We start from the raw sequence: 27159 nt of genomic DNA, 5'->3' as shown, positions 1-27159 counted from the left end.
CGCCGGGCCCGCACCGGGAGCGGGAGTGGGCGGCCCCGCCGCACGTGGCTGCCCCGCGCCGGCCGCGCCCCGGTCGCTTTGTCCCGGACAAAGGCGGCGGCGGCGGAGGGAGGAGAGCGGAGCGGAGCGGGGCCGGGCTCGCCCCCGCCCGGTGCCCGCACGATGCGCGGGGGCTGCGCGGCGGCGCTGCCGCTGCCCTGGCTGGCGCTGCTGGCCCTGGCCCGGCAGCCCCCCGAGAAGCCGTCGGCGGCCCCGCTGCTGACCCGCCGGCCGTTCCTGGTGGCCTGGAACGTGCCCACGCAGGACTGCAAGCCCCGCTTCCAGGTGGCCCTGGACTTCAGCATCTTCGACCTGCAGGCGTCGCCCAACGAGGGCTTCGTGGACCAGAACCTCACCATCTTCTACAAGGAGCGCCTGGGGCTCTACCCCTACTACACCAGCCAGCGCGTGGCCATGAACGGCGGCGTGCCCCAGTGCAGCAGCCTGGCCGAGCACCTCGCCCGGCTTCAGGAGGGCATCGGCAAGTACATCCGCTCGCCCACCAAGGAGGGGCTGGCCGTCATCGACTGGGAGGAGTGGCGGCCCATCTGGGTGCGCAACTGGAAGCCCAAGGACGTCTACCAGGAGGTGTCGCGGCAGCTGGTGGTGCAGCGGCAGCCCCACCGGTCCCTCGAGGAGGTGAACAAGCAGGCCGTCTTCGAGTTCGAGTCGGCGGCACGGCAGTTCATGGTGAGCACGCTGCGCTCGGCCAAGAGCTTCCGCCCCAAGCAGCTCTGGGGCTTCTACCTCTTCCCCGACTGCTACAACCATGACTACAGCAAGAACAAGGATAGCTACACGGGGCAGTGCCCGGACGTGGAGAAGACACGCAACGACCAGCTGGCGTGGCTGTGGAGGGAGAGCATGGCGCTCTACCCCTCCATCTACCTCGACCCCCTCCTGGCCTCCACCCCCAACAGCCGTAAGTTCGTGCGGGCGCGGGTGATGGAGGCCATGCGCATCTCGCAGCAGCACCACGACGGCTACAGCCTGCCTGTCTTCGTCTACACCCGGCCCACCTACATCCGCAAGATGGACGTGCTCAGCCAGGTAGGGCTGACAGCGGGGCCGCACCGTGGCCGTGCTGTTGGGATGTCCTCATCCCAGCCATGGGTGGCCTCAACCCATGGAGAAGAGAGGTTCTGGGCTGGCCAGGGTGCTGGCTGCCAGCCCCACCTCCCCTCCCCTGGGAGGTGTCACTGGATGTGTGGGTCCATACAGCTGGGACCCTGAGGTGTGAGAGCCCACAGCTCCCACACTGGTCGGTCCAGCCCCAGGGAGGAGGGTCTGGGAGCAGGCTCCTCTCTGAGGAGCTGGGACAGTCCCCTCGCTCCGTGGCATGGGTTTCTTTGGGACACCCGGTGCTTCATGGGGCCCGTGGGCACTAACCAGGCTCTATCCCTGCAGCCGGACCTGATCTCCACCATCGGTGAGAGCGCAGCGCTGGGTGCAGCCGGGGTCATCTTCTGGGGTGATGCAGACTACACCAAAAACCGGGTAGGTTTGGGGTCTGCCTGGGTGAGGGGTGGGGGGGCACTGACAGCTTGATGACCGGGTGTCCTCTCCACCTGGGCTGCAGCCTGGGGCACCCCAGCACGCCCCTGACGACCCCTTTTCTTTTCCCCAGGAGTCGTGCCAGACCATCAAGAACTACCTGGAGGGGGACCTGGGCCGCTACATTGTCAACGTCACGACGGCAGCGCAGCTGTGCAGCACGGTGCTGTGCCAGGGCCAGGGCCGCTGCCTGCGCCAGGACAGTGCCGCCGACGTCTTCCTGCACCTCAACCCCACCAGCTTCCAGCTGCGGCGCCGGGACGCGGAGCACCCCCAGCACCCTCTCCTCTGGGCCGAGGGCCGCCTGTCCCCTGCCGACACCCGCTTCCTACGGACCAACTTCCGCTGCCACTGCTACCAGGGCTGGCAGGGCAGCAGCTGCCAGCAGCCGGTGGGACCCCGCGGGGGAGCCCCCGGCCCCCCGACGCCCATGGGACTGGGGGTGGTGCTGCTGCTGCTGCTCCTGGGCTGGCGCTAGCCTCACCGGACTGTGACAGGGCCCCCCCAGCACCCCCTTTCTGCAGCGGTGTAGCGGACCTCTGGGACACTGGCCCTAAATCGCCTGCTTGGCAGCTTATTGGGGTGGGGAGTGGGGGGGGTCACCCTTCTCCTGCCCCGGGTGCTGGGGGCTGGTGCCCACCGGGGGGCTGGGGACGGAGGGAGGGTACGGGGAGGGCCCCTCTCCTGTTGTAAGGGGAGGGACGGGACGGGACGGGGCGCGGCGTGGCGCCGAGCCGAGCCCCCGCGCGGCCGCACCGTGATTAAAGCCGAAGCGGCGCCGAGCGACAGCGGCTCCTTGGAGGGGGGGGCGGGAGGGGGAGGGCACACGTGGAGCGCCGCGGGCACGCCCCCGGGCGGGGCCACTCCCACCGCTGCCTTAACCACGCCCACAGTCGACCCTGGCCACGCCCACAGCCGGATTTAGCCACGCCCCGCGAGCGTGGCCGGTGGGGGAGGCCCCGGGGGTGGCACGGAGGGCACCGGGCGGCGCCGTCCCCAGCCGCAGCCCGACCTTGTCCCGTGTCCGTTCCCCCGCCCACCCCCCCCGCGGTCACTCATTAACCAGGGCCCGCCGCCGTGCCAGGCTCCGGCCGCCCGTGACTGGGACCCGCGGCGTGTGGCGGCCCCGTGTCCCCGCTCGGCCACCCATAAAAGCTCCGCGTCCCCCCCGCCGTCCCCGGGCACCATGTGGCGGTGGTGGCACTGCTGGGCCCTGCTGCTCCTGCCCGCCCCGACCCTTGCCACCGGCCCCGTCCTCGCCGGCCGCCCCTTTGTCACCGTGTGGAACGTGCCCAGCGAGCCGTGCGCCCAGCGGCACAACGTCACGCTGCCCCTCGGGGTCTTTGACGTGCTGGCCAACGCGCAGCAGGCCTTCACGGGGCGGGACGTCACCCTCTTCTACAGCCAGCGCCTGGGGCTCTACCCGCACTACTCCGCGCAGGGGGTGCCGCTGGACGGGGGGCTGCCGCAGAACGCCAGCCTGAGCGCCCACCTCCGCCAGGCCGCCCGCGACGTGCGGGACGCGCTGCCCGACGCCGCCTACGGCGGGCTGGCCGTCATCGACTGGGAGAGCTGGCGCCCGCTCTGGGCCCGCGACTGGGGCTCCATGGACGTCTACCGCAAGAAGTCGGAGGAGCTGGTGTGGCAGCAGCACCCCGAGTGGCCCCCCGGCCTGGTGGAGAAGGCGGCACAGCAGCAGTACGAGAAGGGCGCCCGCGACTTCATGGAGCAGACGCTGCAGCTGGGCGAGCGCCTGCGGCCCGGCGGCTACTGGGGCTTCTACGGCTTCCCCGACTGCTACAACAACGAGTTTGGCAGCCCGCACTACAACGGCACCTGCCCGGCGGTGGAGCGCCAGCGCAACCAGGAGCTGGGGTGGCTCTGGAACAGCAGCCGGGCGCTCTACCCCAGCATCTACGTGCCCCCCCAGCTCAAGGGCACCGGCAAGGTGCTCAGCTACGTCCGCTACCGCGTGGCCGAGGCCTTCGCCGTCCAGAACGGCGTCCTCGCCACCGCCATCCCCGTCCTGCCCTACGCCCAGATCGCCTTCGACAACACCGTTGACTTCCTCTCCGAGGTGGGGTTGGTGGGGACGGGTGCGGGGACCGAGGGCGCTCTGGGGCTTGGCGGCACCGTGCTGGGAGAAGGTGGCTGATGGCTCGGCGCCAGGTGGCTTTCGGTGGTGCTTGGGGGGGGCAGCGTGCCCAGGTGACCTCTCCTCTCCCCTTGGGCGCAGGAGGACCTGGTGAACACCATCGGGGAGAGCGCGGCTCAGGGCGCTGCGGGCATCGTGCTCTGGGGGAGCTACAACTACAGCACCTCCAAGGTGAGTTGGGGAGGGGGGTCGGGGACTGCAGGACCCCCGCTGCCGTGATGGGGCTGTGACGCCACCTCCCCATGCAGGAGATGTGCCTGAAGCTGAAGGACTACGTGGATGGGACCCTGGGGCACTACATCGTCAACGTGACGACCAGCGCCCAGCTGTGCAGCCAGAGCCTGTGCTCCGGCCACGGCCGCTGCGTGCGCAGGGGGGACAAGGAGAGCTTCCTGTACCTCGACCCCGTCCGCTTCGCCATCGAGCTGACAGCCGCCAAGCCCCAGCCCGTGGTGCACAGCCTGGCTGCTGGCGTGGATGTGTCCCAGCTGGCCGAAGGCTTCGGCTGCCAGTGCTACAGTGGCTGGCAGGGAGAGCGCTGCGACACCCCGCATGCCTCCGACTGAGCCGTGCCCAGGTCCTGTCCCCACCCCCGTGCTGGGGACACATGAGGTGGGGAGGGTGGCACTGCCTCGCACCCAGCTGGGAAGGAGGGGAAGCAAAGCCCAGGCTGAAAATAAAACCGCTCTGCACAACTCAGTGTCACTACGTCCTTCCTCTGCGGCCCTGGCTGCTGGCAGTGGCAGGGTTGGGGAGGGGACACCCAGGGCCACCCGTGACACTGCAGGACGCTGCAAAGGGCCTGGCATCAGGACATGGGGTCTGGCAGCACCCCCCGATGCCACACTGCAGGCTCGGCACGCAGTGCCCGTCCACTCTGATTTTGCTCCGGCCCTTACGGAGCGCTGTGGGCGCAGGAGAGGTCTGGGTGCTGCTTCCCTGCCGCTCTCCTGGGGCACGTCCCCACGTGGGGAATTGTCCCTGCAGGAGGCGACACGATGCACGAGGGCACCGTGGGCAGAGGGCACTGTGGTGTTACGAGTGCAGAGTTGAGGAGTCAGTAAATCTGTAGCTGAATGTTAGGAAGAGAACTAATTCGAGCCTCCAGTTTTGAAGAGGCGTAGAACTACAAAGCAGTGCAGGATGACAATGGTTTCTTACAAGCAGACATGAAGAGGGAGGGAGAACTGCTAGGCAGGGGCTTGGTATTTCTGTTCACTCCTGGGGCCAGGTCAGGCATCAGCTCATAGCTTGTGAGGTTTTTTTTTCAGCTTATGAGTTCAAAACCCACTGAAGTACTTTGGAAGACTTTTAAATAGTTTAGAAATTTTTCTTTACAAGTCTTTCAAGTGTAGTGGTAAAAGCTCGCCTGTGGCTAGCAGGGATCATTTTGGCAATGGAGCACCGCCGACACAGAAACATTTCCAAACATCCCTTTACAAGATGCTCTCTCCGGAGCATGAGTGTCTTTTACAAAGCAGTTGGCGACATCAGCCTCCCATCTGAAATATTCTGGGGCTGGCTGCCAATACCCCGTCCTTGTGTGTACCCCAATAACAACTTTCATTTGATTCCTGCAGAGACATCGTCGGTATCCAACCTGCTCACATCTTCTTGTTAGTTTGAATAAGAATCGGACGAGGTAACGATGGAGATGCGATTGGGCCCTTCGGTTCCCCAGCCACAGGCTTCAGAAACATGTACCACCTGACTGCCAAGCGCTTTGCCTCCGAAAAAACTTAGTCATAATTGGATTTTGGCCTGGAAAGAATTGTCTAATCTTATTCTTATAGCAAGAACTTGACGAATGCTGTGTGTAAATATTGGAAACAATATTATCTTAGTATTTTTTTCTATGCAGAATGTGATTCAGCTCAATGAATGCTCCAAATGCGTCCCTCCCGAGCTAATGAGAATCTGATATTTGTATCAAAGTTCACCTTTCTATTCACAGAAGGAAAACGACTGTGATGTCCACGTCCTCGTTATGCCTGGAAGGTGTCACGGCTCCATGCTTGGAGCTTGTCATTCCATGCGCTCCGAGTGTTTGGCTTCTGGATACCTGGTGCGGTGTTAGGGGCTGCTCTGGGGAGTCTCATGGGCATGGAAGTTTAGGCTAACTCAGCCCATTACCTGAACAAAGCACTGAAAAGGGCACCAGGAATGAGGTGCTGCCTCTCGAGCTGCAGAAATGCAGAACCCTGCCTCCAGGTGCTGGCTCATGGCTCGCCTGGAGCAAAAGCCAGGCTGGCAAGGTGGATGAGCGCTTTTTCATGGTGTTGAAATAATGTGAGCCTGAGCCCCAATGTGGTTTGTCACCTTCAAGTACTGGATTGCTGGTTTGGGGGGGGGGGGGGGTCTGAAAAACGTGCAGCGCTTTGTAAACGCGCAGCGCTCTGCAGATCCACCCGGGCGCTGTGCGCCTCACGTCGCTGCCCGCAGCACTCGGGTGTCAGGCACCGACGGTGTTCTGTGCTCAGGGTGGGTGAGCAAATCCGCACTGCTCAGAGCAGCGCTGCTCCAAGAAACATGGGCGGTCACTGAAATCCATCCTTACAGAGCCTGGTTTTTCACTTCAACGAGGTATTTTGTTGAGTATTTTTGGTCTAGGTAGGTTAAGCCACGAGCTGTCTCCAGAAGAGAAGCTATCTTAAGTGCTTAGGACGGTTTAACTATCCCAGACAGTGAAAACTGAATTCCTGATTGCTCTGAAACTAGGAAGAATGTTGTAGGACCTAGAACAAAGACGCTGATGGTCAGAAGCCCTTAAATACTTCAACATGACTAGGACATAAAGTAGTTTAGCTGAAAGGCAAAGTACAGATTGAAGAAAGCATGGAGATTGCATAAAAGAGAAAGACGAAAGCCCTCTGTCCCCAAGGAAAGGCTTTTCAGACACAAGTTGGAAATAAGAGGGCTGTTAATTAGGTAATGAGAATTCTCCTCTACCTCGTACCCTGACTAAAAACATCAAAATCAGTGCAGAGAAACTCCCCGCGCCGCTAACCATCGCCGTGCTCAGACACCGCTTGCAGCTCTGTCTGTGCGTGACCAGCCCACGCTTACGGCCAGCAGCAGGTGACCAGGGAGCACGGTGGCATCTCGCGAGCGGTGCTAGGCCCCCACCAGCCACCTCTTTCTGCTACATTTCACCTCGCAGAGCTCTGCGGGAGTCATGGGACGGCGCTGCGGGGGGCTGGAGCCAGGCTCCCTCTGCTGATGCTCCTGGCCGCTGGGTGCCTGGAGCTGGCGTGAGCCCAAAGCTCTTCTGGACAGCATAAAATCCATGCTGAAAGCAGCCTCAGGAGCTGTATGGCTTAAAACCAAGCATGTGGGTCTTTAAGATGCCTGCTATTCTCACTTAAGTGCAGCAGAGGCTCGTGGCACCGTGTGCTGGTGGCTGTCCCTAGCTCAGGTTGCTTTGCATGCGTGCAGGCGTGCGGGGTGCTGTGGTCCTGGGGGAGACGCTGATGGTGCTGGCTTGGCGGCGCTCGAGGTGTGGGAACGGCGGCGTGCTTTTGGTGGCGGTGTCTGGAGCGGCAAGGCCCTGCCACCTGCACGGGACTCAGCACAACCAAAGTGCACCGAGGCACCCAGCACGCCCCCTGTGCCCTGCCCAAAGTTACAGCCGCGCCGCTTCGCAGGGCTTGGAGAGGGACATTTCAGAGAAATGCAGCCGCAGGAGCATGAGGAGGCACAAAAACTTCTTCCGGAGAAGCGTGAGGAGCACAGGGTGCTACCCAGAGCAGCAGAGGTTCTGCTGGCCTTGGATAAAGCCTGTCCCCACACACAGCAGTAGCGTCAAGGGTATGCTTGAAGCTTCGTAGCTTTCCTGCTGATTACTGCTTCAAATTAAACCTGCAACTTCTCTTTCACATGCAGTGTTGAAGCTCACTTTCAATGACTGTTTCTAAAGTACCAACACCTGCAGAAATCATCTCCAGAAGCTCCAGAAAGAGCCCGCACCTCACACCACGACACAGCCCACGCCGGGCTTCGTCCTCTGTTCGCTCAGGGCAGCACCGACTTGAACACAAGAGCTTCCAGCTCCCGTCATCTCACGTGAAGGCAGCTCTTCCTTACAGCCTATTTGGCTTTGGCATTTGAAAACCTCCCGGTTCTGCTCCTTTGTCTTGCTCTGGCGTTTCTAGGAAAGATCCAGACTTTGCTCTTCCTGGGGCGCAGACGCCGCCGCCGGCCTGTGCTGGACAGACCCCGCTGCAGAGCACTGCAGGGGCACCGGCTCTCCTTCCTCTGGCTCTGGACTGCAAGTCCAGAAGTTACTTGGAAAAAAATAATAATAATAAATTGCCAACCCTGAGGCATGGCTTGCTGGCTCTCAACAACAGTTTAGACATCCAGCCCAAACAGCAGAGCCTGCTTCAGGTTATGTAAACAAAAATGCCTCCGCGCTGGGAAGCTCACTTATTGGAGGCACAACACTTGCGCTATTTGCAGCATCGCTGCTGCTCTGACTTGGCAGTAACTCCTCTCCTGGTTATTTTCCACCCTGGGGTTTTAAAAACAGACTCATCAGTGTCCTGTGCTAGTGCTGGAAAGCCAACAGGGGGGTTATCAACAGCCCAAGGAGCGTCAGACTTGTGAACCGACTTGCTTGTGCTTTACAGAACACCCTGCAGACGAGTTTTCCTCCCATGACAAGTTAAATGCACAGCCACACAGCGCTCCAAGATGCTGCTCTGATGCTCCAATGCTACACTGTGGGCAAACAGTAAGCACTGAACATGACAGCAAATCTGAGAGCAAAGCAGTTTGCACAAACTGCCAAGCATTTGGCTCTAAGTTTTCTTGGGAGGAAAAGTCTCATTTGACAGATCGCTAGCCGTAATTCCTGATTAAGATGAAATAGCTGCAATCCTCTGCACTGTTGGGCAGTTTGGGGCTGGCTTTGGCCAAAACAAAGCAAGCTGAAACTGAAGCAGGGGAGAAGACCTTCAGGCTGTATCTGACCCTCAGTGCAGAGCACATACGCATTGCTATCTTACTTGTTTTAATATGCATCACCAGATACCTGCACGACGCAGATACCAGCCGAGATAGCAGGGAGCTGAATAGCTCAAGGCCCAGCTTTTCTCGCCCCAACAACAAACCTGCAGAACAAATAGCAGTACCCAGCACAGCGGGTGCAGCTCTGATGGCAGACTGACGGTAGCCAGAACCCTTTATATGTGGCCACGGCGCATGCTGCAGGGCTCCGGCGGGTGCGTGACCACGACTGTCCGATACACTGCGGGGTGCCAGGCACCTGCACCACGCTCAGCGCTGTGTCGGCTTCCTCGTCGCCGAGGCAGCTGGGACAAGGAGTGGGCTGTGTTGAAGCTTATTTTTCTTTCACCAAAAAGCAGAGGTGGTGACCTTTGCAAACGGTCACCTGAAACCAGCCTGCTCCCCCCGGGCTGTGCGAGCGGCTCGTGGGGCACAGCTGCCTCTCGGCACTCGCTGGCCTGGAGCAGAGCAACCTCGCTGAAGGAAGTGACTCTGCTCTCCCCGCACCTCCGCCACCCTAACAAAACGAGCCAGAAGAACATGCTGGGTTTAATCATATTGAAAAATACTCGTATTGCTTTTTATTTTGTGTACGAAGACTTGCTCGGTTTGCCTTGATGGCTTACAGACACCAGAAATGGCAAACAGATTGAATGAATTCATCTGAAAAGCTGCACCCTCCCCATCGGTGTATGAAGGCAGGTGGGCCCAGGGAGAACCACCACCACCGTCCGCCAGCAGCCAGCCTTAAAGATGTTGGGCAGAAGACACATTCAACCTTTTCCTCTTTAGCCATGGCCAGAAGGCATAACGGGAGTGCCCCTTTTCTGGGGCTTGCAAAATAGCCCCCATCTGTGCTTTCTGAGCAAGAAGAAACTATTTCTTCATATGCAGGCTGACATAGAAATACCTGCCAACATGACAGAGGAGGGGGATCTCCTCCTAAGGGTGCCTCGGTCTGGGTTCTTGCTAGATAAATCCATATAAAGGTTTAAAATAACAAGGAGGTTAATCAGTGAGTAATCCCTAAGCAAAACAGAGGGAAAATACATCGGGCTATTAATTTCTCCCATGGTCTGAATGTGCCGTTTATTCCCTCTTCTTCACAGCCACTGTTGGAAAGAAGTGCACCAAAGCAAGCAACGTGCCAAAAACGTGTTTTATGCAGAAATATTTATGTAATCTCACGTGCTACCTGTTGTGCAGAGGGGCCACGATTAAAGGTACGGCTGTTTCTTAGTCAAAGGTTATGGAAAATCTCAGCTGTCCCTGCTAGAGACGCAGCACCCGGCTGCAGCTGCACGTACAGTAAGCGAGCAGCACAAAAATAGCCAGGCAAACACGCCAGCAATGCACGTAACGAGGCGGCCCCTGCCACGCAGCCCGAGAAAAGCCAGGCCAGCGCCTGGGGTCTGGGAGCGGGGAGAATTCCCACTTGATAAGATTCAGCTCCCCAGACTTCTGCAGTCTCCAGCCTCGGGGTACCCTGACGTGTTCCTGCTCTTCAGGACAAGGGCCTGCGTCATTTGTGCAAGATCTTACTGTCTGGACAGATGAAGTAGTTAAGAGAAAGGAAAAATGAGGTACAATGTGGTTACGTGAATAATTGCAGTGAGCTAACCTTTCGGTGCTGGCTCGACGATGGGTATTTCTGCCTTTTACCCTTCTAAAAGTAGGAAGTCTGTCTGGGTAAAGACTGCAAATTGTCTCTGTAAGGAAAAAAATAAAAAATAAAAGAGTTGCATTGCCTGGCTCAGCCAGCTACAATACAGTCCTGCATTTGCCCAGTCCCCAAGAGATTTAACAAAAAACAAAAGACCAACGGCCTAAACCTTCCATTGAAACCAAGGAACTCGACTACAAGCCAGCTAAAATAGTTATAAAACCTCACTGGGTTTAACCATCGTTAAATTACTGTCATCCAGAGATCCAGAGAGAAAGGCTACTGGCTCGCAGGAAAGCAGAAGAAAGTTAACTCGTGAAAACGTCAGAGAAGGGCACAGGACCAAGTAAGTCCAAAGGATGACCCTGCTTGCTCGGTTTAATCCAAGAACAAGCTCAGACAAAAATCCCAGGTGTGAATCGTGTGAGTGCTTATCTTGATTTTTTTGTTCCTTGAATCTGTTCCTAACCACGCCGGCCTAACCACCTCCACCTCCCTCGGGCCCTCCCAGCTTAGGCAGAAAGCCGTCACCCTGCGCGACGCGCTGACTGCGCGGGTGCTGAGCGAAACCCCAGCTTTCTAACAACTCCCTCAGCTAAACCCCATCCCGGTCGATCCGTATTTTGCTTTTAAGAGCGCGTGAGCACAGCTCGCATCCAGCCTCGCTGGCTGCACACACCGCCCGGACAAGAGAGGACAAGCCCGGAGCGGGCGCTGGGAGGAGAGCGGCGGCGCTGAGCGCTCACGTTGCCCTTCCCAGCCCGCGGAGCTGGAGGAGAGAGGCGGCCAGACAGAGGACAAAAACCACCGAAAGAAAACGCGGGAGCCCTTTGATCAGTGGCGGGGCTGTGCTGCAGCCCAGGCTGGATTACAGGCTTTCCTTGCCGTTGGTACTCGGGAGCGTTTCTTCTGCCAGAGGAGCAGTTGAAGTTCCTGGCGTGGTTACTGAGCTGCTTCCCGCTGGCTGGGGGGAGAGGGGGAGACTTTGAACCCTTTTATCTACGTTAAGCAATGAGGATTCCTTGCAGACCTGTGGTTTTGCTGTTTTTTCCTTCATTTTTTTTTTTTTTTAAGGCCAAGGACAGAAGGATTAATATGCAGGATGGCTGCTGCAGTGGCCTGGCTCTCTGCTCCTCATGTGGCTTCATACCACCTACCAAAACAACATATATAAATATATTTACACTTTTTTTTTTTTAAAAAACAAAACAAAACAAAACTTTTTTTTAAAGGCAATTCTGGGAAAAGACTTTGCAGAAACCACGACTATAAGATGTTTTGGGGAGAGACCAGACAAGACAGGGCTTTGCCCTGTCCCGGGGTGGAGGGGGGGGGTTGCAATTTGAGGACATTTCTCACGGAGCAACTCCCAGATGGCTTCAGCCAGCAGCCCCAAGCTGCAAGGAGTAGCACACCAAGACCCACATCGTGTTTTGCACTATTTCGTCTGTGCCAGTGAAGCAAATGAAGTACCAATAGTCCAGATGGAATCACAGGGGGTTAGGGAGGATGATGTGCTGTCCGGGCAGTGGGCACGGCAGGAGCTCTGCTTGCCCCCCACAGAGCCCACCACTCACACGGAGGCACCTCTAGAAGCCTCTCGGTGCTCCAGGGGATGCACAAGGAGCTGGAGCTTACTTTGAGGGTTCCCCCAAAGAACAGAAGGTTGCTCCTTTAATTCCAGGGCAACTTCTTTCTCCCCGCTCACCCACAGTCCCTAACAATCTGATTTCCAGAAAGGTTTCTGAGTAGGTCGGTGCTTTCTTTAGGTACAGCCCAGGACCAGGGGAGCAGCAGGAGCTGGGTGTGAGTCACCTCACACACGCGTCAGGGAAGTGACACCGACACCAGCACCGCGCTGACCTCGGGTGCTGAGCTTCCTCATTGCAGGGGGCATCATCATCTGGAGATAAGCACATAAACACTCCGTGTTTATGAAAAAACCAACCTTTCTTTCACTTGACTTCACCCCTGCAAGTGATTAACGTTTAAGTAGCAGCACGTTGGTAACTGGAGGTTTGAACTCTGGTGATTCCCAGGCAGAGCCAGGACGGTTGCCGCACTTTTGGTACCTGTGTTGGCCTGGAACCCGCTGCCCCGGCAGCAAGTGGGGGTGGCTTGAGCTCTCTTGGAGGGAGCCAGGCAGGAGAACGAAGGCATTGACTAAAAACCATCCCGCCACGGTAATAAATAAAACGTCACGTGAAGTTTAAGGAAAAAAAAATACAAATTCCGTTCGCAGTGTCAACCCTTTCGATCTTAAGGTGAAATCCTCCTGCCCCCCCCCCCCCCCGCCGCTGCCCCCCCGCCCCCCCCCCCGGGGGGGGGGGGGGGGGGGGGGGGGGGGGGGGGGGGGGGGGGGGGGGGGGGGCGCTGCCCGGGGCCGCTCCCGTTCGGCCCCGGCCCGGTCCCGCCCCCGCTCCGCGCCCAGCCGCGGGCAGCTCCGCAGGAGCGGAGGCAGCGGCGCCGATGTGGGGCCGCCGCCGCCCGCAGGGCCGGCACCGCAGAGGTAGGACCGGGGCGCTGGGGGGCGGCGGGGGCACAGGAGGTTTTTTTGGGGAGGGTTGGGGGGGGGGGGGAAGAGGCGATCGCCACGGCTCCGGGCAGTGCGGGGGGGGGGGGGGCGGCGGGATCCGCTCCCTCCCCAGGGTCCCCTCCGTTTACTTGCGGGGGATCCGGGCTGCGGAGGGCGAGCCCTGCTCCTCCCGGGCTCTGCCGTAGCCTGGGGCGGGAGGGGGGAGCCGGGGCAGAAGCTGGCTCGGGCTTAGAGCCCCGCTCGTTTCCAATTAAACCTCCCCAGATGTCCGACAGCAACTGGGCAGCGCGAGGCGGAACCAGTTTGAGCCAAGCTGGAGCGATCCCGAGTTGGGTCACTCGGGGGGAGCCGGGGGCAGCGGGCGCGGGGCTCTGCGCGAGGCTTCCAGTAAGTTTGCTTCATGTGGCCTTACTCAGCTGCGAGGCACTCCCATAATTATGGCTGCAATTAAAAGCAACAGCATCCATTTACATCAGGTCCTGGTCATTTTGAACCATCATCTAATGAGGGTGTTCGTGTAGGGATAGCTATGCAGGATGAGGGCACTGTGCGGGGAACTTTTTGGGAAGGATTTTTGTTTGAGAACTTTGTCGAGGTCACTTGGAGGGAGGGTCTGCTTGGATGGAGTGAAATAGGACGTTTTGTTAGGAAAAAACATAAAGTTTTAAAAACATAGCCCAGCAGCAGGGTGTTGTTGGATTAAGCGAAGTGCTTTTAGCAGTTTTATGCTTTTTGTGTCATCCATCTAATTAAAAATAAATCAGCTTGGTTACAGCAGTCTATTTCTCAATTGGATTGCATCAATGTTCCTTCTGCTCTTCTGAATCAGAGTCTTGGTCAGTGCAGCTTGTGCCTGGTGTCTCGCTGCCGGCGGAGCACCGCGGCTGCATCCCAGATTGCTCGCTGGGGCTGCGTGGGTTCCTCAGGGCTCGAGCTGCATGCGGCACGCTGTCCCAGCCGTTTTTCTCTGCATCGGACTTTAAAGACTGGAAAGCGTAGGGAGGGTTTCTGCTTTTTTTTTTTTTTTTTTTTTTTTTTTTTCTCTCCCTGAAGTAAAGGACTTGGTGGGGTACTCTCACCTTCTCGCTCTGTGTTATTTTTGAATATTGTTTTGTGTACAGAATATAGGGTAGGCTTGTTGTCCCGTGGAAAAGTTCACAAGGCAAATGTTGCAGAAATGACAAAAACTCTCAACGTGCAGTGGAGGAAGCAGCAGCCACAGATATGGGAAGTACTGTGTTCCTTGTGTCTGCTCTGGTTTTCCCCAGAAGCCTTTTTTTGTCCCAGTTTTGGTCAAATAATTGTCTGCTAACCTTTTGTGGCAGACAGTGCTTGACTTGTGCTCTCTGAGAGCGTAAGAGGTCCAGTGATTAAATCCTACAAGGGGCTAAAAGGGAATAAAGAAGTCTGAAGTCTCTCATCCGTCTTGTCGGGCTCTCCAGCAGCTGAAATTAAGTAAGCTAAGTGGATTCCTGGTTTTACTCAGTTTTTATTAGGCGCTCAAGTGGGGACATGGAAAGGAGCCACACGCGCTGGTATTTGCAGAGGCCAGGGGTTTATTTTGGTGAGATTTGGTTGCGCAGAGGCGAAGTTTCCGGCGTAGTGCTGGCCAGTTGGAGTGAGCCAACTCCAAGAGACCGCGTTGGCTCGGGCTGGCTAATAACCAGGCTTGTTCTTGGGTGCCTGCCAAACCCTGGCCCTAAATATTGTGATCGCACGCTAATTACAAATACTGATCCCCAGACGTATTTAATGTGCTGCCAGGTGAAGTGCTAACCTTGGAGTCGCTGAGTGTGGCGGCGTGGTTTGGGTAAAATTGCTCCGACCTGGTGTGTCCGTGAGTTTGTGTCGCCGCGACGAGAAGTGCTGTTTCTGGTTTTGCATGAAGCGTGTCGTGTTACCTGCGTGGTTTGAAGCGCCCTTGAGATGCTGCTATGTCCAAAAGCCTCGTCTCTTTTGAGAGGCTGGTGAAGGGGGGCTCTTTGGGGCGCTGGCATCCGTAACGTTGGAGGAGCTGAATCTCTGCGCTGCGATGAGCCTGAAACCTTTCAGTGAGCGACTTCTGTGGTAGGGCCTGAACGCACACAATGAGTCTCCTAATTGCACTGACTTTTCTCCACGTGATGGATAAGAGGGTTGTTTTGTAATGTTTTGTTAATAAAATGGGATGGATTTGTCATGAGTGCCCTTGTGGATATAATGTGCCTGTTGCAGCTTTAAATCTGTGCGTGTGGGTATAATTTCAGCACAACTGGTTACTTAGATATCCGAAATGACTGCGTGGCATTAGTTTTCAGATGATTCAGGACGTTACTATCTTGTTTACAAGCCATGAAGCCCTTAGTTCCCCTTGTCACTAGACAGCGGACCACCAAACTTCTTCCCAAACTTATTCTCTTTTCTGAGGTGTGTTTTCCCCTCTCTCTGCGTAGCGTCAGGCCTCTGCCTTCCCCATGGGCTTGGGGCTGGCTGTGTGCGTGTTGTGCCCCAGCACCGGGATCGCTGGGCTGCCAGGGCTCGGGGGCTCTCGGCTTGCTGTGGGGTTGGCACGAAGCCGCGTGGTGACAGCGACACGTCCCTCGGGCGCGCTGTTCCTGCCCCGCTCAGAGGGGCTGCGGTGTGGCACCTTCTGAAACGGGTTCACACTCGGAGGGTTTCTCCACCTGCAGATAGCAGTAAGTTTTGTGAGCTGGATTCATCTGTACTGAAACTGCCGAGGCTTGGCTTGATACTGTGTGTATTTAGGTGCATAAACAGGAAGGTGTCCTTAAACAGCAAGAAATCCTCACTGCTGGATGACATACCCAGTTTGCCCAGGGGTAGTTTACGTCAAGGGACAAAATATTTGTAGTGATTTATTTATAGTTAAAAGGTTCCATATGACTACGCACACCTCTTTTGACATAAATCAAAAATTTGAGTTGTTTTAATGCATCTGAGATTGTTTTTGACAATGATTGCTGCCACAACAATATTTGGATTTACAGCTGCCTTTTTCTTCCTCTTAAGTTTTCTCTTATGGTCATATATCCCTGGAGATCTAATCAATGTTGTCAGTTAACAACAAGCAACAGTTGTCATTCATGGGAACCCGATGGATGTTCTTCAGCTTGGAGCTCTGCAACATCTACCTTCTGTGCTGAGGAGGGAGAAAAACAGAAGAGCTTTGTAGTTTTTCTATTATCAGTGTGAAACTGGTTTCCCCAAAACAATGGGGGGATTTCAGGGGTTCATGACCTCTTGCAATTAAATTTAGGTGGCTCGCAAGAGGCAGGCTGGTAGGGGTGAAGGAGGAGTGCAACAAGCACCAAGGCAGCCCTGGTTGTGGAGGAGAGCAGCTCTCCTGTTAGTCGAAGTCATTCCTCATTTTTTGTAGGAGATTGATCTAGCTGTGTTTTTTCTTTTACTTCTCACCCTCTCTTTCATTTTATTTTATTTATTTTTTTCTCTGAGAAATGCTCCACTTGGGGGTTAGGGTATGGAAACTTAAAATTCTTAAACTTAAAAAAGCAGTTCTGGAAGAGATGTCTCCCATGGATATAGGTCTTGAGGCTGTACCTGTTTGTTCTTCCCCAGGTTTGGGTCAGGTCTGAGGACCTGGGCTCATCCAGTGCCAGTCTCGTGTCTGATGGGGAAGGCTGAAGTGCAGGCAGGGTAGCTCTTCTCTCTTGGTAGCCAGTTTTCACTAAAATGTAGGAGATTTTAATGTTTTTGAGATCTCTGTCCTGTGTCAAAAAAGGTTCAAATCACTGGATACCCAGCCATGTGATTCCTGAAGGGACAGCTGATGTTTCCTGGGAGGTGGCGAGTGCATGCCTTTGTATTTGATCTGTTTTGGTTTTGCTCCATCACATCCCATTTACGTAGCCGAATACCGACATGAAATGAATTATATCAAGCCCATCCCCACTCACGTACTGGAGGGAAGCTGTTTATGCCGGGAGATGAAAGTCTTCTAACAACATTAATATTCAGGATTGTGTTTGGGCACCCAAGCTTCATGGTTTCCTTTTCCTCTAGCAAACCCCTCTGCTTTATGTTGCAGGGAACCTTTTATTCCAGTTTCCTTGAGTGTTATTTTGTCTTTCTGGAGCTACTTTTCAGGCTGTGGCTAATGCACTTTAACAACATAACGTGTGTGCTCCTAACCTGAAGCATCCGTCCCCTGCTTGTCAGGTTGCTACCGCTGCTGCGTGTGCTATTTGCTTTCAATTTATATTAAAATTTAATTCTTTGGATGTGTATTTACATATTGTGGTGCCAGTCTCTCCTGTATGCTGTACATGCTGGAGTATGGCCTTCTCCACTCTGCAGTCATTCATTATGACTTATTTTCTCTAGTCAGAGAGAGACTGGTGCTGAAACAAAGCTCTTTCTAGAAATATAAAGAAAATTGAGGGATTTTGTTTTTAAACACAAACAAAAAAGGTTTCTTTGCTATTATTATGATGGCAACTGTCGTTTGGTAAATGTTTCCCCTTTGCAGCAGTTTTTATTTGTAATAATTCTGTTGTTTAGCCTGCCTGCACTTCACAAATTAGATTATTTTGGCTGTTGTAATTTTATTATCCTTATTAAGCTTCCTCATCTACGTATTGATCCTGTTAGTCTCAGGAAGCTGATAAGCCATCTAGCTCTACTTGCAAAACACACAGAAAATGAGAAATCTGCCCTGGAGGCTATGAAGACACAGACTTGCTTGTGATTGGGATCATGGTATGTCTGTCCGTTTTTTATTTTTATACCTCCAGTGCTAGGTTTTAGACCATATGACAGCATTGCAGCTTGCTAAATTGAGGCAAATTTTGCTTTTATTTTAAACTCTGCTGAGAAGATTTACTCCTCTAGCTCTCTTGTATTTTTGTTTGGATGAATACGCTCCCTTTCCACAGAGCTCAAGAACGTTTCCAGAGGCAGCTGGCGTCATGTATGCTGCGAGGTTTTTTTTTGCGCCTTGTGTCAGTGTCAGTTTTCCATGCTGCCTTTCCAGGGGGATTTATTCCTCATTTTCAGAAACCTGCCTTCCAACCTCTGCTGCCTATAGCATGCACATGAAACCGGGAGTAACTGTAGGTGTGGGCGCAGGACTTCGGGCCCAGTTGCTGCCCCATTAACTTGTTTGCTATTGCTTCCATCACCATGGGCTTTTCCATTAGTGACCTGCTTATCCCATACGGTGATATATGCTGAATGCTATGCTCTGTTGGAACTGTACTCACCTCTTTTTTTTGTTTGTTTGTTCTAGCTCTTGGACAAGTCCTGTCCCCCTAACAACGTGCGATTGTACAGCTTCCAGCTCAATGTCTGCTCTGAGTCCGCTTTAGATGCTTTCAAACTGGTCTCTGCCAATTTACACCTTACTGATGGAACCAGAATGTTCAAAGAGCCGTGTTTTTTCTCTTGTTCTCCCTGACCTCTCTGCATAGTCACTGCTTCTTCTAACATCTCATTGTTTTTGCTTTTATGATACTCTTTCCACCACCCAGACCATGTTTCCTCCTCCCACAACATGACCTTGCTTTGCTCTTGTCTCCCCATGCCCTATTTCAGGCATTCACATGGCTTCAACTTCTATTATGTGCTGATGACTCACAGATGCACTCTATACCTATGACGGTTTGCTTCATCCAGACCAGCATCTGTCTTTCTGCTGGTGTTTTTCTCTTTGATTTCTCCATCAGTAGTAACTCAATATTTCAAACCCCAGCTCCCCTTACCATGCTTCACGAGTTCCCTTTCTCTCTTGTATTTTAAAACGCTGCCATCTGATGGGTACCTTCATCCTGAAGCCTTTTAGGTTGTTTTTATTCTTTTGGTTTCCTTCATGTGCTTAAATTCCGTACAGATTCTTCATGTTCTTTATTGTCAGTGTATTTCTCCTTTTCCAGCTCACCATATAACTTTTCTTTCCTAATGCACATAGTAAGTCTTTTCAGCTGTTTTTATTTTAAATGGCTGTCCTGAGAAATTCTACTGCTGAAGTCAGTCAATAGCGTTTGGTTTTAAAGATGGCATTAAGTTTTTCTCTTAGAAGTCAGCTGCCCTTGCCCTGCTGTTTTTTACATTTAGCAGCACAGCTTTAGCTGTTGTAAACAAGTGGCATTCATCGTGTCCTAGCTGAATGAAGGATATGTGTACAAAGGATATGTATACATAATAAATGTTAAAATACCTAATATGAAACTAGCTGTAAGTGTACATAATTCATAAGCCTTTCAGCCTAGAGAAGGGTTCTCTCTTCTGTTTAAAATTGCTAATCCTTCCCTCGTGCTCCTTTTAACTATGCTCTTACTCACAACAGGAAACCCAAATGCTAGAAATCAGGAAGATTTTTCTAATATGCTCATGTGTCCGCAAAGGAATAGAGAGGTTCAAGGCGATAGGTACAATTTCAGACCACTTTGTAGACATTGTCTTTGCTCCTCTTGAAGCTACATGAAAACAAACATGCTGGTGAATGCAAGTGTGTGTTTGTGTTTTCTTGTTCAAATATTTCAAGCTTCTCTAGCCTTGGCTGTCCTGGGTTGCATCACGGATTCCAGGTAACTGATACAGCTGGGGGAAGCGGCCTTGCTGCTGTATCACACTACCAAGGAAGAGGAAAATGTTTCAGGGTACACCCACCAGCCGTCCAGAGATTGCGCAATGCTGTACGTGCTGTTGCTGTAGTAACAACATCGGACACAACTGGAAAAATGTGTAGGAACGACTTCCCATGGCAGGCTAACCATCTTGGAAACTGTATTTCCAGTTACCCTCTAGACCTGTGAATGCAAATGGGCAATTTGTGCAAACGCCACCAGTTTTCATGCCCTTTTTCTGCTCTTCTTAGGAGCAGCCACCCCCTCATGCAAATAGTTTGAAGTTGCTGGTGTACAGTAAGCTACAAAGGGTTTCTTAAAACTGGGTTGCACTCAGATAGCATGAATAATGGATGCCTTCTTTCCTTTATCTTGCATCATAACAGGAAGATTTGAAACATTGCTTTAACGTTGTGATGATGGAAATAGTTTTAAGCCATACCTGGGAGCATCGCTTGTGGATCTAGCCTAATATTTCAGGAAACTCATTTCAGCATGCTCTGAGTCAAAGGTGGGAGGTGGCTGCTTGGATGGGAGGTGTAATGGATTAGTGATCTAGCCTACCTTGCAGGAAAACCACGGCATCCAGTCGACATGGTATTCTCCAGGTGTTAGGTTTTTCCCATGTTTAAGATAATGTGATTATTTCTTCTGGAATGTAAAAAATATCTAAATTAATATATATATTCCGAAATAATGAAACTGCTCTGAAAGGCCATGCTTTCAAGAGTGGTTCACATGAAGATAACAAGGATCAGAGTGTCAGTGTAGCAAGGTGTATTTTGCTGTTGTTGCTGACGTCAGTAATGTGCATGTGAATATCCCTGGACTCTCATGCGGTTCCTGTGTTGGTGACATGACCTTCTGCTGATAACACATCTACCCCCAAGTTATCTTGATTGCCTGATAGGTTTTATATGCATACAACACAATACATGAGTTCAGTAGAAAGCTATTCAAGGCTTTATTGATACAATTCTTGCAATAAAAACCCTTATATAGCAAGTGCTTGCTTCTTGATCGCTAGGTTGTTATGCTTTTGAAAGCACATAACCATGCTGGAATCAAGCCACACATAAATAGCGCTGTAAGGGATACATCATTGTTTTGCATGCATGATGAATATCTATTATGATGTTTCAGCAGATGATAAAGAAAATATAATGAATGCAAATTAGTGTGGGAATTAGTCCTCTCTCCAGCCAAGAAGTGTGGCTGAGGCTCCTGAGTGCCTGAGCCCTGTAAGATCTTCCCGTGTCAGATATGTTAGAATAGGTACAGGCTCGTTTTCTCACTGATGTACTTTATACCAATGTCTTCTATTTAGATGATTTTTTGTTTTTCTTATGTATACTAAGGAATATTATTTTGTTTCAGCTTAAGGAATCTCTCTAGTGTGTGTATTTATACAACTTTGTCAGTATGGGATTTAGGATGTTGTTTAAATCTAATCCCCAATTAGCACTGAAGAGACATCTTGCTCCTAGTAGTAGCTCATTCTCATGTAGAGCGTGATGACATTTTTATTATTTTTTTTTTTTTTCCCCCCCAAATCTCATTATTAGCTTGAACTGTAGCCAGGCAGTCCAATAATAAAATAAACACTCATAAAAATTAGATCTGTAGGTGTGTGTTGTTGAGGCCAGATTCTTTTTTAAGTCCTGAATCCTTAAGGCTATGTTTGTCTTTGAGGTAGCAGGTCCACTTCAAAAGACCTTTTTTCCCTTTAGGCAGTGATATGAAATAGGACATGGAATGAATGGTACCAGTAATTATTATTATTATTATTATTATTATTATTTTTTTTTTCTCAAAAGAAATGGAGTAAGTGCTAGGCCAGTGTATCAAAATATCTGGTCCTCTTGATTACAGTTGATTTGGAATCAGGTGCTAAATGGAAAGACAAGTGGAGATGGTATGGGGAACCTGCTGAACTCGTAATGTGGGATGCTTGACATTTTTTCAGGACTTAGTGGGCTATTTCTCATTTTTGTTGGTTTGACTCCTGTGATATAGGAAAACAAAACGGATGGTACTTTTGGTTGCGGAGAAAACCATTGGCAATCTTGAGGAGATGGGAAATCTTAATTTAAGATGGTGACGTAATGGAAAGTTCTGAGAAACTGACCTTAGAAGGCATGAATCAGTGCATGTCATTTTGCTAAGATGGTATTACACCTCTCTTCCCCAATTGCTCACTGTGCTTGCTAAGCTCTCTATGGAGGGAACTCATCCTGTTCTCTGTGGGAAGCTGTGTGAGAAGTTCTTTAACTCATGAGAAATCATGTGTTAAAGGATGCATGGTTCTGAAGGCAGGATGATGGTTCTGAAGGCATCATCTTTGTCATCATCCAGGAACTCACAAACAGCCCAGGAGGAAGAGAGCTGCCTTTTTGGCTCCTTTCACAGCAAGGTTGGGTTAGTTCTTGCCCTACGAAGGTGACAACATCCCTACGCAGCTTGTTAAAGGCATCTCTTCCACTGAGAGAAAAACCTGCTGGGCCTGATCCGTACTTCAGGAATATAGGAATTGCCCAGGGGAGGGAACAGTGTGTTCCCAGCTGAGGAGCTGATGTAATAAGGGTTGTCACTGAGAGGGCCAAGCGTCCCATCTGCTCTACAGTAGTTTTGGTCATTATAGCTGAAACTCAGCACAGGTGCAAGCTTGGATGCTGTCATTACCCTTGAGCAGCAGCTTTTCACCATGTATCAGCACCGCAGCCAGTGCTTGGTCAAAATGAAAGCAGCACTGTTGCTCATAAGGTGTGTGGGGAGAAATCTCCCCTGTTCCACCCAAAATCTAGTTCTGAAATGCTGGAGTGTTGTTGCTTGTGAACAAAAAGGGTGAAGCATAGCTGTGTGTTTGGTCACCATCTCTTTTAATTGGCTCGCAGTGTTGCAACTGCCTTGTATATTAGATAGCTGTTGCTGCCTGTCCTCAGGTTGCTTAGCTGAATTAGTTTATGTGATCCTCTAATCCTCCTTCCAGCTGCACAGATCTGGCCAATGAAGGACCACTGCAAGCCTGCTAAAGGTAGATGTGACGTCATTTTTTTCATTAAAATAGAAAATCAGTTATAACTTGGGTAGGAATTATCCTGTGGGCTTCATACAGATCTTGTGACTCAAGCACAGCAGGCTGCCAGTTAGCTGGGTATGGCTGCCCGGCCTGCGTGGAAGCAGGGAGTGTTGGTTGGACGCTGACGCTGGATCAGTGGGAGATGTGTGTGCCTGAAGACTGTGCTGGTGCGTGCCCGTGTTTCTGAAATAACGTTCATGCTAATGATCTTTGCAAATTCTGTATTCTTCTGTGCCTCCTTAGATTGTTTTAAGATAACCTTGTGTTGTGTGGCTGAAGTCTTTTAGAGTTGTAAGCTGCGGAAATATACAGCCCTATCTGTACAACTCCTGAAAGGGGGAATAAGGACTCTTTAGCTCTTCTCTTTCCTCTCACCATTGCGATATGTAGGCAATGAAGATGCCTATTTAAAGGTGGGATCATTTATGCTAATTCCTACCTGCTACTTTCAGCTGGCAGAGCAGCCTGCTACTTGCAACAGGGAACACTTGGATTTAGGCTTTTCCTAACTCTTTATTGCCAGTTGTGTGCTTAGAGGTTGGATGCTGTTGGTTTCCTCAAAGTGCTGAGTAAATAACTGATACTGAAGGGAAAAATGTACTTCATGACATTGTGGGAAGAGAATTGCTTGAGAGAAATGGAAGTGTTAGGTTAATGAAGAAATATCGTTTGTTAGTGTTTAATATATACAAAATAATAATAAAATGGGAGTATTTAGTTCTAATACTGACTGGGGACTTTCCCCCTCCACCCAACAATATGATGTCTGTTTTTTTTTTCTGTGTTTGGTTAAGGGGGAACAAATCAGGATTAGCACATAAGACTTTTCTTCCTGATAACCCTTCTGCAGCCTTTAACTCTGCGTTGGGAGCTCCGAACCCAGAGCTGCCACCCTTTAATATCAGTCAGGCCTCTGGGAAGGGCGCAGCGGGCAGGTTAGGTGCCGGGTTTGGAAGCACAAAGCCTCTTCGCTTTCGGTGCGGGTGCCGGAGGCTGCCCGAGCTCTGCGCCCGGCGGCGGCCCCGCGGTGCCTGCGCGCCCGCTGAGCGCCGCGCGGTGTCGGGGTGCCGCCTGCCGGCCGCCCGCGGAGCTCGGCCCCGCGGGGCTGCGAGCCCGGTGCCCGGGCTGGGGCGAGCGCAGGGCTTCCCCAAGGGCACGGGCCGCAGAGGCTGACCTCTGTGGTGCGAAAGGTCTTGGAGTTCTCGGGTTGCGTCCTCCTTGCAGGCGTGTCGGTGATCCCGGTAACGTAACGCCCGGTGGGTGTCTACGTGCTGTTGGCTTGCGGCTCGCGGTGTCTTGGAAAGCATGGCCAGCATCACAGGGCTTGTTTAAACAAGGGCGATAAGAGGGGAGTGAAAATGGAAAGCTTGTGTTTTACCATCTTTTTATCGTGGAGGCGTTCCCGTGTGTATTTCAGGAACTTCCCCGAAGAAGTCATTTCTCGTTTTGCTGTGAGTGGGAACAGGATATTGTCACAGCGCTCCCAGCTCTGGTCAGACTCAGCTGAAACATTGCACATGCCTGATCTCCGGGGCTTGGCTCAGTGTGGTGACTTCTTTGTAAATATCCTGTTTATGTACAGCGTGCCTTGTGACCTCTGGCTGGCAGCATGTTCTTTAAGCATTTTACAAATATATTTTCAAGTAGCAGAATCTTCTGTTCTGCAGAAAGGTTTGTGAACTGGTTTTTCATGACCTGTATCTGTTGAGCTTGGTGTAGCGAGGGTGTGGACACCTGGAGGACTGGAAAGTCTTCTTTTCTCACTCCAAGCAATGAGCTGGTGCTGCCAGAGAAATGGTGGAAAGACAGAAGCCGTAGATGTTGGGTGGTTTATGGATGTCTTGTAGGCTCTCAGGCTACAAAGTGACATCTTGAGCAGGGAAAAGAGACCCATGAAAGTAAGCTGCAGATGCAGTGGAACTCCATTATATAGTTAAAATACAATACTGCTTATTTACAGATAGAAGGTAGGGTTCCTGTACGATCAGGCAGAAGCCTTGTTGCAGTCTCCTCTTTTCTCTTTCCTTGTCTCAGAGAAATAATTACCACTTGCTGTATGCACGAAGCCGTAAGACTTTCCTGTCTCGTCAGCCAGTTGTTTGAAAACAATAAGGAAAGCTTGGTTAGTTGGCTCAAGCGTGCTCTGTTTCTATGCAGCAGTTCCTTTCCAAGGCTGCCTTTCTCTGTGGCATTTTCTCTCTTCAGAGAGGTGTTTTTGCAGGTAAGATTTCAGCTCAGCGTGAGCTTGAGAGCAGAAGCATTGTGTAAAACCCTTCTAAAGAGTAGAGGCTTATTTGTGGTTTCCCTGTAGCAAGGCCAAGTCTCCAACAGTTCACCTGCGGAAACCAACCTTCCTTCTGCAGCCTTTCTATTAGGACAGGGGTTGATGACAAGGTGATTGTGTAGAAGCTAATCTCCATCACTTATCTGGAGTCTACTTGAGCAATGTTTTTGTCTTTGTCTAGGAATTCAATGTAGTGCCCTTGAAAACCACGTTCTGAAAGAAGACCTCAGGAGTGGCCCAATATTTCTGTATTCACTTTGTCTTCTCAGTAAAGCAGCCCATGACCATGAGGTTGTAACAGCTGGACAAACCCTTATTTAAGTTTTGCACAGGTGTCACAGCCTTAAATCTGCCAAAGCAAGAGAGTTTGTGTGTGGTGTGCCTACTGTTTGGGGCAAGATTCAGAAATGTGGTAATTCACCCTGCAGGCCTTTGAGGGATGGTGTTCTTTTATTGACAACACCAGGTCAGCGCTTTCAGGTGTGAGGTAGCTAGGTCAGCGAGTGGAGTTTGGTTCTTGTGTGCTGAGTGGATTTGCAGAAAGGAGAAACAAACTTCATTTGTAGAGGCTGGAGGGAGATGGCACCTTGCTGTTTTCTACTTAGTGAATGCATGACAGGCCTGAGAAGTGCCTTTCCAAAGCTGGCATTAATCTCCTTTTTCTCTTAATACTTAGTTACCATAATTGTGGACTAGCTGTCTTTACTGGAGGGACTGTTAGGAAAGCCGGAGCATCCCCGTGGCATTGCCCTGATCAGGAGGCAGAGGCAGACACATCGGGGCTGATGCTGGACTCGGCCCTTCAGTCAGTCATCGGCTGGCTGCGGTGTGACGTCTACACACAGACGACGGGGCAACGGGTTTGACCTGGAACAGAGATTAAGCTGCTCCTGCTCACGGGACTTTTGGTATCCTTTGGAAGTAAATACATGCTTAACAGAAAAGAAGACAGAAGCCTTTAAATGTTCATAAAGTCCTTCCTCTCTCTGCTCCTTGTTTTCTGACCCTTATAACGTAAATCCTGTAACCCCTCTACCCCCTGCGTCAGCTATCGAGTCAAAACAAAATCAAGAAAGAATTGCTAACATAAAAACGTAGTGCAGGCCCCAAGGGTTGAAAACTGTAATCAGTCTTGAAGAGAAGGAAATGAACTTTGTGAAGAGGGAAGGGCAGGTCAAGCACACGTGGTTTTGGAAGAACAGCATCAACTTTCCTGTGAGCGTCTTACCTAACATCTCTGAGGACAGATTTTTCGTTGTTTAAAAAGCTAGCTTTTGGCTTGCGGTGGAGTAGAAAAACTGAAAATGATCCTCAGATGCTCAGACTTTGACCAGTATTTAAATATATGTATACGCACATATACAGACATATTGAGTCATGTTTATATATGTGCTAATGTCAAAATGATAGGTAACAAGAACAAAAATGCATGTTGTGTTTGACCACCATAAGCTAAGTGCCCTGAGAGTCTGCGTGTCAAATACAGAGATGGAGGTGCATGTAATAGTGAAATATTCACCTCTTTAATGACTTTGCTTAGCCTGGGGAGAAGCTAACCCAGCAAGTCCACCAATGAACGTAGGTGTGGGATTTCTTGGAGCCGTAAAGCTGGTAATGATGATGTGAAACAGGGCAGCTGGATGCTGTGTTTAAGCCACACTTCTACTGCAGAACTGTATTCTTCCACTGCACGTTGTGAGTTTATTTTGCAGCTAAACAAGATATTAGGAACTTGCTGTTTGCTTACGGTTATCTGCACTGGTATTAATTTGGCCTTCCTTATGACACAGAGTGTAATTGAACAAATGTATTAGTCAGTGCCTGATTTTCTGAACCAAAGTTTGCTGACTGGCCGTGGGACTCCGTTAAGCCCTAACATTCCTTTCGGAAGTATTGTGGTACCGTTCTGTGGGTTGATTGTGCTGGCTGCCGAGAGTGCAGACCCCTCCTGTGCCCGTCAGCCACCCAGGGTCGCTGAGGACTGTCCCCTGTGGAAGGAACCCCACGCCCACGTCCTTCTGTCCCGGCTGCGCTGCGCTCTGAGGGACGCCTCGTCAAACCCGCGGTGTCCCGTGTGGCCTGCCCACAGGCAGGCGGCGCAGCGGGCTGTCACCGTGACGGGGCCGCGCGGCCCGCCCTCCTGGCCCGGGCTGCGGGCGGCAGCGGGGGCTCGGGGCTCTGGGGGGCGGCAGCGGGCCTGAGGGGCCGCCGCCTGAGGGGCGGGCCGCTCCCCGCGGGCCGGGCCGAGCCGGGCCGGGCCG

General features: G+C 52.2%; 4 protein-coding genes across 6 annotated transcripts in view; all 4 read left to right on the top strand.

Annotated features, from left to right (window-relative positions):
* HYAL1 (hyaluronidase 1) overlaps positions 1 to 4447 on the top strand; it is an 11386-nt gene extending 6939 nt beyond the window's left edge. The window contains exons 2-5 of one of the 2 annotated variants that reach the window (XM_035337780.1): positions 475 to 481; positions 2717 to 3670; positions 3830 to 3919; positions 3997 to 4447. In XM_035337780.1, coding sequence (XP_035193671.1) covers positions 2780 to 3670; positions 3830 to 3919; positions 3997 to 4314 — 1299 coding nt within the window. In that variant the 5' untranslated portion in view covers positions 475 to 481; positions 2717 to 2779 and the 3' untranslated portion in view covers positions 4315 to 4447. Of the gene's footprint in view, positions 1 to 474; positions 482 to 1008; positions 1014 to 2716; positions 3671 to 3829; positions 3920 to 3996 lie in introns of both variants that reach the window. The other variant, XM_035337779.1, reaches the window with a different exon arrangement.
* RASSF1 (Ras association domain family member 1) overlaps positions 1 to 13657 on the top strand; it is a 20459-nt gene extending 6802 nt beyond the window's left edge. Inside the window, exons 3-4 of the mRNA XM_035337891.1 lie at positions 11927 to 11932; positions 13631 to 13657. Of these exons, the coding sequence (XP_035193782.1) occupies positions 11927 to 11932; positions 13631 to 13657 (33 nt within the window). The remainder of the gene's footprint in view (positions 1 to 11926; positions 11933 to 13630) is intronic.
* HYAL2 (hyaluronidase 2) lies at positions 7 to 2248 on the top strand. Its single transcript, XM_035337772.1, has 3 exons — positions 7 to 1089; positions 1447 to 1536; positions 1667 to 2248. Exons 1-3 carry the CDS (start codon positions 163 to 165, stop codon positions 2069 to 2071), a joined length of 1422 nt encoding a protein of 473 aa, XP_035193663.1. The 5' UTR covers positions 7 to 162; the 3' UTR covers positions 2072 to 2248.
* Positions 13658 to 15062: 1405 nt separating the features above from the next.
* Positions 15063 to 27159, top strand: part of LOC118173324 (6-phosphofructo-2-kinase/fructose-2,6-bisphosphatase 4) — a 44120-nt gene continuing 32023 nt past the window's right edge. Inside the window, exon 1 of one of the 2 annotated variants that reach the window (XM_035337776.1) lies at positions 15063 to 15081. In XM_035337776.1, the coding sequence (XP_035193667.1) occupies positions 15078 to 15081 (4 nt within the window). In that variant the 5' untranslated portion in view covers positions 15063 to 15077. Of the gene's footprint in view, positions 15082 to 22741; positions 22782 to 27159 lie in introns of those variants that run through there. The other variant, XM_035337777.1, reaches the window with a different exon arrangement.

Source organism: Oxyura jamaicensis, chromosome 12 (genome assembly GCF_011077185.1).
Source record: "Oxyura jamaicensis isolate SHBP4307 breed ruddy duck chromosome 12, BPBGC_Ojam_1.0, whole genome shotgun sequence".
Lineage (NCBI taxonomy): Eukaryota > Metazoa > Chordata > Aves > Anseriformes > Anatidae > Oxyura > Oxyura jamaicensis.
The sequence above is the reverse complement of the archived record's forward strand: the minus strand, read 5'-3'. Positions and strand labels throughout refer to the sequence as shown.

What these genes read in the sequence shown, in the direction of transcription:
- HYAL2 (XM_035337772.1), top strand. Translation starts at nt 163, where the DNA reads ATGCGCGGGGGCTGCGCGGCGGCGCTGCCGCTGCCCTGGCTGGCGCTG. An exon ending in AGATGGACGTGCTCAGCCAG is followed by an intron (nt 1,090 to 1,446) that starts GTAGGGCTGACA and finishes CTATCCCTGCAG; the next exon opens with CCGGACCTGATCTCCACCAT. An exon ending in CAGACTACACCAAAAACCGG is followed by an intron (nt 1,537 to 1,666) that starts GTAGGTTTGGGG and finishes TCTTTTCCCCAG; the next exon opens with GAGTCGTGCCAGACCATCAA.